Genomic DNA, 12,996 nt, shown 5'->3' with positions numbered 1-12,996 from the left:
TTTTTTTAAAATATGTAGTGCAAAAGTGAGAAAAAAATACTATTGTTGGTAGTTTTAAAAGTTTTATTTGGGGATGATCTAAGCTTACATTGATATGTTAATTATGAAACTTATGAAATTAATCATGTTCAGAAAAGTAAAGTATGAATTTAATTTACTGTTAGCTGCAGGTATGCCTTCACTCTGCACATTATTTAGGTTTTTTTTACATTTTAAGAGAACAATCTTTATATTTGGGATTTACCTTTAGAGACTATGGAAACTGATGGCATATTGCTAGTGGTGCTCTTTGCATTTTAACACTCATGAAGATAACTATTTTAAAACTTTTTAATAGCTTCTGCTTTTCAAAAGATTGTATCTGTTAATGGTTGCATTTTACTAAATTTTCCTGTTGATATCTCAGTGAACTACTCCAAGTCTGGAATGAGTGCTTGTGAAAAACACAGCAAGAGTGTACCTTACAGATGTTACTTCTAAATGTCCCATGAATTAATTGTAACATCAGAATTCATTTTAGCTGTAATAATGCTGTAAGTTTTTGTTGGCATTCTGTGGTGTGTGCTATCACAGTAAAACTACTCAGTATAGTTTCACATCATGTTTGTAAAAATCATTGAACAGACTGAGTAAATTTGCACATATCATCTCACTCATGTGGCGAATGAGTAATATGTAACCTACTGGACCAATGCCAAAGCAGTGTATACTAAGAATTGATTCCCTGCTTTATTTAGGTGCTTTCGTAATGACATTTTAATGGTTAGGAATGTAAATAAATACTTTTTCACTGTGTTTTCTTCAACAGGATACTACAAGTATAGAAAAAATGTCGAACTGTTGTGAAGACATGTAAGTGCTGTAAAACTTCTACATTTATTTGCTGAAAAGCTAAAGGAGTAGCTGCTTTTTTTAACTCTCTGTGAGAGAAAAGGAACCGACAGCACTGTTAGGATTATTTTGCATGGTACTGTGCCTTGTACTTCCTATCTCCCGCAGCAGCTCACTAATCTTTTAATATTGGTTGTACACAAAGTAGCCTCACATTATTCCCGTACCTTCCAAAGCTAGTGTAACTATATTTTCTTTCAAAAGTACAGATCAAAAGACACCTTCTGCTGTGTCTTGACATACATTTCATTGATTCTGAGGTTCTCCTCTGCTTCAAAAGTTGCCTTTGGTTCATTGACGACACAGATAGTTTCTGTTCTCAAAAGTTAAGTCTCAGCTGCGTGCCATAATGAAAGAAAAGCCATATTTGTGATGCTGGGACACAATTCATCAGAGTCCAGTAATGGATCCCCAGCCAACCTGCATTGTTCTAGCTGACTGAAGTGCACCGTGGGCGTGCTGTCTTTCACTAATAATGCTGTCTTCTGTAGATCGAGGCCCCGAAAGCCGTGGCAGCAGACCTTCTCAGAAGTTTTTGGCACTCACTGGAAGATCCTGTGGTTTATTCCTTTCAGGCAGAGGCAACCACTGCGACTTCCCTGCCACATTGCCAATCACGTCTGAACAGATGGATGGTGGGCACAGATGGGTCCTCCATGCTGGAAGTGCGTTACAGGTTTTATGATTATAGGACTATGACAGTCTTCAAGTCAATTAAAATCCACCCACCAATCGCAGGCATCACAACGTGCCCTAGGCTTTATTTTAATAGTGGTCTTGATTCTGTTCTGAGGTCGATACAAGTTGTATGTTTAACTTTAGGCATATTTACTTTGAAATCAGCTTTCCAGAAGGATTTGTTTCATCGTTGAGGTTATTACCAAACACAAATTACTGGAATGCAGTCTTACTCTATTTGTTTGATACTGGCTCTTTTTTTTTTTCTTGGTAGGAAACACTGAAGTTTACATTGATTGTTAACCTTCCAACTAAGTGTCTTACTCTGCCTTGATTTTTTTTAGTGTTTTTATCAGTAGGTCTGTCTAGATAATATTCATGTCTTTGTTTCTGCTACACGTGTTTAAAATTACCTGACACTGCCATTTATTTATGATATACAAAAGTACTTCTGCAGCACCACACTATAAAAGGTAGCATTTAAAACTGAGGCAGACTTCTTTCTAAACCTTTCTCAGAGAGGTTTTTATAAATACACGTTGGTGTGTGTGTTTAATATAGAGAGATCTTAAGTCTTACAGTTATCTTTCTCCATAGATATGATCTTAGTGAAAAATATTCATGTCTTTATATCAACAAAAGTCATAAAATGTAGATAGAAAGCATGTTTTCCCTATATCACAAGGATTTCCTTGCAATCATTCAACAAAGAAGCTGTATCATGCAAATATTGGAATAATTACTTTTTAAAAATACAGATTTAATTAGTTAGCATAACGTACCTTAAAAAAGAGTTTATTGTCAATAAAGTTATAAATTTTATATATACTTTTGTTCATTAATGGTTAGCTGGAATTGGTCCAAGTGTCTGTATATGGGAAGTATATGTGAAAATATTTTAAAATATTTATACATAAATATAGATATTTGCTACTAACATGTAGTAAAATATATTAACTGATCTAATAGGATACTCTGTGGATGTACGATAGCTTGTTGTGGCCCCTTTCAGTGTGGAAATACTCAAAGAAAGCATCCTTAAGATTACTTCTGGTAAAATGGCAACGATTCCCAAAGTACTGGCTCAGCTTTGCAGTATCCGGAAAAATTATATAATGTATTATAGCCTTCTGTATCTATACAACTATTGGCATAAGATGTTTGTTATTTTTGACAGTTCTGTGAATTTTTATGAGACATTCACAGCTTCAGTGTTTTCAGTTATGCTTCTTATTCTGTTGTCTAGTCTGACAGGAAGGACTAGGATCCACCTTAAATAGCAGCCATGCAACAAGATAGTAAAAGGCAGAAAATCAGGATGTACTACTATACATAGGTTGTGTTTGGAGAGAGATTGTTTGTGAACAGTTGATTCAAAAAGAAGGTCTAGATTTGTGGCAAGTGGCATTCATAATGAACTTTTAGATCAGCTCTTTTAAAATCTTAACACAGTCTCTGCCAATGTTGGGTGTCCCTTTATTGATTTAACAGATTTTGATGATCCACTGAAAGTTCCAAAAGGCGCATCTTAAAAATCACTTGAATTTTACAGTTCTGTGAATTTCTAAGATTTGAACGAACTTTACTTCTCCTTTTAAAAAGAGATACATTATTTTCTTCATTTAAATTTCAAGCCTAATGTTCCACCATTTTTTTCACAGCATTTTTAGATGTGAGTTTAGACTTCCTTTAAGATGGTATTGGCAGCAATATTTAAAGAAAAGAAGGCTTGAGGAAAGTGGATGGAAAGGATCCATCTTCCTCCATCTGGAGCAGCGCCTGAAATTAAAAAGAATGTGCATATATACGTTATGAAGCAATGGCTATATTTTTATTTTTTTTTTAAGGAATTCCTCTATTATAGTCTCCATGAAACACACAGGGGATTAATAGCAGTTTTGTTTTATGTGCCAATATGTAAATCAGCTTAGTGAGCAAAACAGCAGGGTTTTTTTTAAGTTTTTCATGCTAATCAATTATTGTAGTTAGGAGATCATACTGTTCTGCAGCTTATAAGAAAGAGGATCAAGAACTTAACTATTCTTGATATGTCTTCTGATATAATTGGTTCAGTTAATTTAACCAAGCATGGAGAACCAAGTCTGTAATACGGATTCTGCTCAACGGTAGGAGCCTTAGTTACAAGCAGAGTATGTAATTGTTGTACGTGATACGCAGTGGGGTAATGGGACCATTAAGTTTTGCCCGCTTTGTGGGGATGAAAACCCGCAGCAGCCCGCATGCCGCGTTGGGAGGTACATTCCCCTGTTTTCAAACAAAGGACGGCGCCCAGGGCCCGACGCCAGCGCCGAGGTGGCGCAGACTGGCACGTAACGCGGCCGCGCGCCCCGCGGGGCGCAGCTCCCCTCGCGCCCTCTGTCGGCCCCCTGTCGCCACGGCAGGGGGCGCTGCGCCCCGGCGGGGCGGCGCAGGGCTGCACGCCTCGTTAAGGCGCCGCCGGTGTTGGGAGCGGGAGCTGCGTGGCTGGGCGTGCGTGCGAGGGGTGGGGCTTGCCTTCGGGCTGGAGTACATCTCGGGAGTGGACCCTGGTTCGGGTCTGCCGCGGGTGAAGGTGCAGCATGGCAGGTGCGGCTAGGGACTCTTCAGAACCATTGCACTTCCCTTTCACACGATCAGTTATTTAAAAATCTGTAAATCCTGAAGTGCCTACTTAAATGACAAAAGAAGAACCGTGAGGCTGAAGTATCAGCTATACATTTAAGTAAATTATGGACATGAACATTTTGCCTTATTCTCAAATGAAAACGGTAATTTCAAATATTCACGATTTCTCAAATGTTTACATATTGTTGGATTCTTTTGGTAAAACTATTGTTCCTCAGTCTCCCATTCATCCTTAACATTAGGAATCACTATGTAATATGATTAAGGCAGCTACTTTATTTTTTATCCCATTTCTGTGTACGTGGAGCAGAGAAGGGAGAGGCATCATTTTTAGGAGGTACTGAGCTTTATACTTTGAATGGCAAGCCTCTAAAAGGGTGAAAATAATAATTTTTTTAAAATTTATTTTAGCCAATGACCCTGTCAGGTTACTAATTTATTAATGTTTCTGAAATGGATTCTCAGGAAGATTTTGTTCCAGAAGGAAAAGATCAGGGACAATTTTAAGATTTAATCTGAAATCCTTTAAATCTTGAAATCCTTGAAATCCTTTGAACCTTTGCTTTGAAATCCCACTTCTTTCCCTCCAGCTCTCCTTCATGATTTTTTATTTTAGTAGAAACTGTATTCTTAAGACTAAGTAGTGCTTGTCATTGTTATTAATTTAAAAAACCTTACAGACAGTATTAATGAATTTCATCGTAATATAACGTCAGAACTACACATACTTTATTGAGCACAGTGGCTATTACTATGAACTTAACAATATTTGATTTCCTGAGGGGTACAAAGAGAAGTCAAAGCACTAATGAAAAGCAACCTCAAAAAAATTGGAAAATAACTGGTTTATTTGCAGTATGGGGTACCTCGTGGTAGGACTGATGCTACCTTGCTATCTTCTCATAATATCAGAGATTTGAGATTCCATTTGAAAAATCTTGATGTCTAAAATAAAAGATTCTGCACTAAATAATGTTTACCAACCTATCCTCTGATCTGTTGGTTTGAAGGACAGGTTCCAACAAACAGCTGGTAGAGTAGTTGAGATACGCAATCATTTTCAGTCCTGAGGAGGATTCACAAGTAAGAAACTGTCCAAGAACCAAGTGGTGGGATAGATTTTGAACTAGGCAGCTTCCTCCTTGTTTTGATTCTGAAGTGGGCTAATGTGAAGGGAAGATTCATAAAAGCGCAGAGTAAATGGATGTGGGGCCAGAAGAATTGTTTTGATTCATTACCAAAGTTTACCAAATGAAGTGAGATTGCAAAGAGCGGGAGTTACACAGTTGAGTACACATGCCATCATTGCATGATGTCTTTCAGTGTTCATCTTACAGTTCTCCAGTTTTATTCAGTAAATGATGCTTTTCAGAAATTATGAATTCATGCTTTGTTTTGTGCTATGGCAGACCATTGTGTGCCAATGTAAGTAAGGTAGGTGGCAAGGACAGGATTTCTGCAGTACTGTGGAAGAGAATCTTTTTCCAGTCAAGTTTGCATTCAAATGAAACATGATAATAAGATGAGTTTTCTGGTAACCTGAAAATGTAAGTTAACATAAACCATAAGTAGACACTCCAGAAGAGAGAGCTGCTCTGCAGGAAGATCTGGATAGGCTGGAAGAGTGGGCCAAGAAGAACCTTATGAAGTTCAACAAGGACAAGTGTAATGTCTTCCACCTGGGAAAACATAATCCGGGAGTGCAGCACAGACTGGGATCCACCTGGCTGGAGAGCAGCTCTGTGGAAAGGGACCTGGGGGTCCTGGTGGACAGGAAGCTCAACATGAGCAAAGAGTGTGCTGCTGCAGCCAAGAAGGCCAACAGGACGCTGGGTTGCATCAAAAAGGGCATCGCCAGCAGAGAGAAAGAAGCCATTATCCCACTCTACTCAGCACTTGTCAAGCCACACCTGCCGTACTGTGTACAGTTCTGGTCCCCGCTATACAAAAAGGATGTGGACAGGCTGGAAGGGGTCCAGAGAAGGGCTATCAACATGATCAAAGGACTGGGAAGCTGCCATATGAGGATAGGCTGAGAGAACTAGGTTTGTTCAGCCTTGAGAAAAAGAGGCTTAGAGGGGTTCTGATTACCATGTACCAGTACTTAAGGGGTAGCTACAAAGAAGATGGAGACTCCCTTTTTACAAGGAGTCACATGGAGAGGACAAGGGGGAATGGACACAAATTGCTTTTGGGGAGATTCCGATTGGATGTGAGAAGGAAATTTTTCACAGAACGGTCAACCATTGGAATAATCTCCCCAGGGAAGTGGTTGCCTCGGCCACGTTGGACACCTTCAAGAGTCGTCTGGACAGGGTGCTGGGCCATCTTGTCTAGACTGTGTTCTTCCTAGAAAGGTTGGACTAGATGATCTGTGAGGTCCCTTCCAACCTGTGATTCTGTGATTCTGTGAGTCACTTTTTTTGTAATGCATTATTTACTGTATTTGGCCAGCCTTCCTGCCAGCAGTACATCACTTAGAGCAGAGTGTTTCTGTAGCATATTTGAGGATGCTGTCGCTTAGATGTATTATTTAACTTGGCTGTCTCCACCTTTTGTCTTCACCATGCACTTAATTTTGCTGCAGCTCACAAATAAGAAGCCAACATAGCTTTGTTGGAACAACCACATCACAAAGACAAATACTACTGGCTGGGTCTTCTCAATATCCCAACTGGGAATATCATTGCATTCCTTAAAAGCGTTTTCTTTGTATGGTGAAGTGTTAATCTTTCTGGACAAAAATTGTTGCTTATTCTATATATATTCCTGTCAATAATACTGTATTAGCACCTCTAAACTATTTCTGAAATAAAGGCTAAGTGTACTTTCTGAAGAGTAAGAGTTGCATAAAACAATGTGGATCTTAGTTAGTACCACCTAGTACTTCTCATTCAGTTCTGTACTTTTACCATTGTGCTATGAGTGCAAGCATAATAAATAGATTTTTTTTAGCATTGTATATAAGAAATACACTTTTATTCATAGTCTTGTCACCGATTGAAAGTTAACTGTCAGAAGACAAAGGTACTGTTCTGGCTTTTTCACTTCAAGAATAACCAGATTTTGTTTAGCTGCAAAATCATAGAATCATGCAATTATTAAGGTTGGAAAAGACCTCTAGGATCATCAAGTCCAACCATGAACCCAACACTACCATGTCTCCTAAACCATGCCCTGAGGTGCCACATCTACGCGTCTTTTAAATACCTCCAGGGATGGCAACTCTACCATCTCTCTGGACAGCCTGTTGCAATGCCTGACCACTCTTTCAGTGAAGAAATTTTTCCTATTATCCAGTCTAAACCTCTGTGAACAAAGGTTTGAATTTAAGTGATCTGACTGAGCATTGTAGCTGTCTAGCAGCACCAATAAAAATAATGTTAGACAGTTTTTTATATACATAGCACAAGCCCAAGGTATACACTTCTCAGAGCCACTCCCTTCTCAGTCAGACCATTTCCCTCCAAAAGGATTTTTCTTCTCTACCCTCGGTATAAACTGCTGTTAGTCATACCTGGGAGCCACTTTGTAGCTCTTGATAGTTCTTATCTAGGCTGAATGAGTAGTGGGCACATGGTGTTCTTTTTCAGGTCCTGGTAGGCTTCAGCTTATTATCTTCCAGCTGCATTGGGCTAGTGGTCAGGTAAGAGGCAGAGCCTCATTTTGTCACCCTTTGAGATGGCCCTTAGATTTTGCGGTGTGCTAACTAGCGCAAATACTTGAAGGACCTTTGAAACAAGAGGTCCCAGATCTCCAGAAGCTTACTTTGCACTTTGTTTTAAGGAGATGACTTGCTTAAGTTTGGCTGGCTTAGTTTCTCTGTTGAGTAGTTGATTCTTGGCATTAATAACATGATGAATTTTTTGTGTTTGAAAAAGAGGGAGTTGATTTTAAAATAACCTCAGTCAGTGACTCAGAGGTTGAAGATGCAGGTAGCATCTCCCAAAAAATAAGGATGATAAAGACTTCTCATTCAGCTCTGAATCATTTGTCTAAAGTATTTGCTGTCTGACACTCAGTATTTCAGCAATATGTCTACAGTAGGAAGGGTCAATACAAAATGTAAATGAGAACATTTTCAAGCAGCATTTCTTTGGCCTTGTGATTTATGTAAGAGATAGACTTGTCTGTACCTGAGTCTCATTTACCCAGACAAAATCTATTCTGTTTTCATGAATTCTCTGCCATAGCAAAGTTACTGCCTTGAATGAGTTCTGTTCATTCCTCTGCTTACTTTCAACTTTGATGGCTCTTTTCCTGTCTTTTCACTAAGCACACAGCAGCACAGAGTAGTCCTGTCTGCAGTCATGTCTATATCACCCTGTCCAGAATAGACACTGTGGTAGAGTAGCCTGGGAAGGTATGGAGATATGGAGTATTGGTTTGTTCAGAAAAGAAGATCTGCAAATTCTGTGATTCCATTTGGGTTTGGGTTGAGAAAAAGCAGCCAATTGCTTAACAGAGTTGAAATCTGTTATGGATTATGTACAGTGAAGTACACAGAAAGAAGTTGTCACCTCTTTATGGGCTTTGAACAAGTACTGCCTCTTTTTGCTTTACAACTGGAGCTTTTTGTAACCTTAAGAATTATTTTGCATATAATTCAAGGTTTTTTTACCTTGTTGTTCCCCAAGTCAGTATCTCCTTACCTAAGCCAGTATATGCAGTGTTCTAACACAGGTACATTTAGCAGCTGGAGATCCATGGTTCTTGTGTCAAAAAATAACTTTTTTAAATTGGTCCACTTGTGAGACTTGAATTCTCACATACCTGAAATTTTAAGACTAAATCTAATCTCCTATGGGTCAGTCTTTATTAACAGACATTACTGTTTTAAAATGTATGTTCTTGGCTGTTCTTCAGCTATTCCTGGTAATGTATTTTTACGCTTTACTTTTTACTCTTTACTTTATAAACACACATAGTTAATTAGACACCAAGTGGGATGTCATGACAAATCACATTGTCATTCACATTCAGGATAATTCAGGATTCACATTCACATTATCATGTTCAGGATAAAACAACTAATGATATTGATATAGCAATTGAGATATAGATGCAGCCTTTTGCTGTACAGTCATTAGGAAATTATATATGTAAAATACTATGCTAGAAATATATGTGTATACAGATTATTAAAAATCTTTAAGTGAATACTTCTCTGAAAATACATGGCATTACAAAGGATGGTTTCAGTGTTGTTTAAAGCTATTTAACACAGATGAAATGTGACAAATTCCTACTTGGTATGCTGTTTATATCAAAATATAATTACCATTGTTACTACTACACAGTATGTCAGGAACCTCATTTTCATGTTGAGTGTTTTATATATGTGGTTTTTAAGGTTAACAGTTTTAATAGTTGAGTGCAGAAAATATGCTAGTACTTATCTCCTGCATTAGCAAAGATAAATTTAATTATTTCTCTTACTCTAATAAGTTGAATCTAATTCTACAGTAGTCAAAATATCAGGACAGGAGTGATGGTGAGTGATGATAGGGATTGCTTTTGGGAAGAATCAGTATTGCTAAGTACAGTGTCTGTATTTACATGACATACTGCATGACTGAATACTTCAGAAGGCATTGTTCTTCAAAAGATTTTTAGACTGCTTTTTCAGTGGCTGAGCATTTGAACTTCAAGATTCATTGAAGTACTTGTATCTGTGGGCTGCATTAGACCTGGGACTTCAGTTCTGCTGTCTTGTGTCTTGCCAGATTACAGTGGAGTGATTAAAGTCAGTTTTTGCAACCAGGGCCATCTAAGTATCGCCTGTATAACTGTAAGAATAATTCAGATTTACAGTAGAACATGTGCTTTTCGAAGCAGAAAATTTTAATTTTCTAATTCTTCGAAAATTTCGAAGCAGAAATTTTAATTTATGTGCATTTCTGGGTGAATAAGTATTTCTATGCACATTCCCAAGACAGATGTACTGTAGAGCACAGTGTAGTTTATAGATAGAAAATCATCACTCTGTCTCCTTAAAAGCTTCAGTCTAAGTGACAGGTAGCAAAATAATACTGATTTTTGTAAACTAGCACTCTGAATTTTGTAGTTCACACATGGGCATATGATTGAGTTTTACTAATTTGTTCTTTATTTGATCTTGACTGTTTCCAAACAATGCTGAATAATGTTTATATTGGACTTGTTGAAAATTATGTGGTCTAACACTGGTTATGCCTAAATGGGTAATGTATGAGGTGAATGGCTGATTAATATCAAAACAAGAAAACTTAATCTGGTATTAAATTAACCAAATCTATAAGTGCAAGGGTACATCCAGCTGGAAAACAGTGTATTGTCTTTTATTTCTCTCTCTTTATTTTATTCATGTAATATTTCTGGGTTTTCTTTTTTGATTGATTGAAGTTATAGATTATTTTTTCATTCATATTGAGATTCCTTATGTACTGTATTTTTAAGAAGCTTTATTTTTAAATAAAAAATTCAAAGTTTCTTTTTCTCCTCTGTATTTAATTTACATAGGTTTTAAGTTGTGTAAATACATTGTTAATATTTTCCAAATCTGTTTTTAGATTTTCCTAATTCTTTCATAAATTACTGTCATTACTCAATATTTTTTATTGTGACAATTTTTATTTTATTTTATTGCTACAATCCCAAATGATAGTTGTGGGAAACTGAAGTGTGAAAAATCACTGAATATTTAGTGAGGTACTTGTTATCTGAGCTTTGTAGTTTGTTTGTAAGAGAACAACTGAGTGTTGGTGGAACCATTGAAAACTTCCTTTGTTAGGAGTATCTATTGGTGTAACAACAGTAGTTACAGTGATGGTTAAATTTCTTGCCTAAATAATGAAATTATGTGTATGCAGCTATACTGATGCATTAGCCCTGCCCCCCCCCCCCAACCCCCACCTTTTTTTTTTCTTTCTGATCTCGTTATGTAAGGTAAAACCAATCAATTCTCTACACCACGCTGATGAGGGGGTACAAGCACAGAAGACCAGGCATCTTCTGGCATATTTATGCCAAGGCAAAGTTCACATTTCTCTGTAACCCCTACCAGAGAAGGAGCCTCTGATGCAGGTATAAACTTAAAGTTATATAAATTGCCATTTTTCAAATTGCAAAAGTTGTTTGGGTGTGGGTTTTTTTTTAATCTTTGGCTTGTATGTTTCTATACAACATATTAGATGATTCAAAATAATTTTGAACACTTATTGAGAGTTAAATAGATCTGAATCAGCCACTTCTCTGCTTTGTGTACATGTAAATTTGTGTCAGATTTCAGCACAGAGAGGTTTCACACATTTTGGTCTCTTTCAGATGGGATACTGGATTTAGACATGGTAAAAAGAAGTGCAGAAATGGCCACAGAAAAATGTAGCAGAGAGGAATAAAATAGAAGCCACTGGGTTTGGTGTGAGCAGGAGTCTCAGCTCTAGGAGAAGCGAAGGGAAGATTCTAGACACCTGGGAAGTTCCACTGCAAAAGTAGTGAGCGAAAGAAAAAAGCCAATTGTTACGCTTGCAAGGAAATGATTAAAATAGCTGAATTGTGGCACTTCATGAATAAGGGAGCCCAAGCTACATGATGATGGTTTGTGGTACAGGACTTGAGTCTTTTATTTCAACCCAAGAACCAGATTCTGGTAATAACAGTCATAAAAATCACTTCCATACTGATCCTTCCACAACAGTGTAAAACCGACCTGTAAAATTCTGTGTTCCGCATGTATTCCAGAAAAAGCTGTTCTTGCCTGCTGCCAGTGATTTCAGTTTCTCTTGTCTGAAATTTCAATGGGCCTCTTTTCCCACATAATAATTTCAAATTTGGTTGACCTCTGCTATGAAATTTATTTAGTTTAGTATTTACAAATTAAATACAACTGACTTGTGTGAGTGTGTGCCTTTCTGATGTGTGGAAACAGAGATCTGTTCCAATTTGTCCATAAAAATAATTTTAATGTGTGAAGTATAGTATTTTTAATGGCTAAAGCTCCTGGAAGCATTTCTTGATGTGTTTTGTCCTTTTATAAACTGAATGGAACAAAGTATTCAACAGTGCTTTGAGTCTATAAATTTATTTTAAGAGGCTGCTAGGTAGTGCAGATGAACAAATGCATGCAAACACTGCTGTAGGCTGACCAATTACCCATTTAAGCTGCAATTATATTAGCGTGCAAGGGCAATTGGAGGGAATATTGGACCCTGTGGACATCCAGCTGAGTAAACAGGCTGAGGAAGGATGGAGGATGTGTTAGTCTGAATAAAATACAGCTAAGATAACTTATAACAAAAAAAAAAACAAAACACAAAACAAAACAGGCCAGAATTTGTATCAGTCATAGCACATTCTTTGTATGTCCTCTAGTTTCACAATATTTTTCTCATTAGACTTCCCCTCTCAAAACCATTCCCTTTGCTGAAGGATTAGTTTTAGATCAGACACATGCAGCAGTAGTCTTTGCATGCAGTAAGCCAAAAAGCTGTATTTCAGTCACACAGAACTGAACATAAAATGAACTGGACAGGTGCTGCTGAGGAATAATGACTCTTTCAAGCCTACGTTATAATTTATCCTCAAGCATAACATGATCTTGATGTTTAGGATATGCTTCACAACCTCACTTTTTTATTCCATGAAGCTAGGACTTTCCTGTAGCTGTGGCCAAAATCTCTGTTTCCGCAGTCTGTTGGCTGCCATTTGGGTAATAGGCTCCTCTTTTTTTCCAGGTAGTGTAAGTGCAGATAATGCAATAATTTGAGCCCTACAAGGGTGAAATTTAATAATTTGTTTTGATAGCTAATGGATGCTAGCCCA

The 12,996-nt window shown here is 37.5% G+C and overlaps 1 protein-coding gene across 9 annotated transcripts in view; it reads left to right on the top strand.

Annotated features, from left to right (window-relative positions):
* ZDHHC21 (zinc finger DHHC-type palmitoyltransferase 21) overlaps positions 1 to 11,305 on the top strand; it is a 49,696-nt gene extending 38,391 nt beyond the window's left edge. For 8 of the 9 annotated variants that reach the window (XM_064438049.1, XM_064438052.1, XM_064438051.1 and 5 more), the window contains 2 exons: positions 809 to 852; positions 1,383 to 10,665. In XM_064438049.1, coding sequence (XP_064294119.1) covers positions 809 to 852; positions 1,383 to 1,515 — 177 coding nt within the window. In that variant the 3' untranslated portion in view covers positions 1,516 to 10,665. Of the gene's footprint in view, positions 1 to 808; positions 853 to 1,382; positions 10,666 to 11,121 lie in introns of those variants that run through there. The other variant, XM_064438050.1, reaches the window with a different exon arrangement.
* The last annotated feature ends 1,691 nt before the right edge of the window (positions 11,306 to 12,996 follow it).

This window comes from Phalacrocorax carbo, chromosome Z (assembly GCF_963921805.1).
Source record: "Phalacrocorax carbo chromosome Z, bPhaCar2.1, whole genome shotgun sequence".
NCBI classification, from domain to species: Eukaryota; Metazoa; Chordata; class Aves; order Suliformes; family Phalacrocoracidae; genus Phalacrocorax; species Phalacrocorax carbo.
The sequence above is the reverse complement of the archived record's forward strand: the minus strand, read 5'-3'. Positions and strand labels throughout refer to the sequence as shown.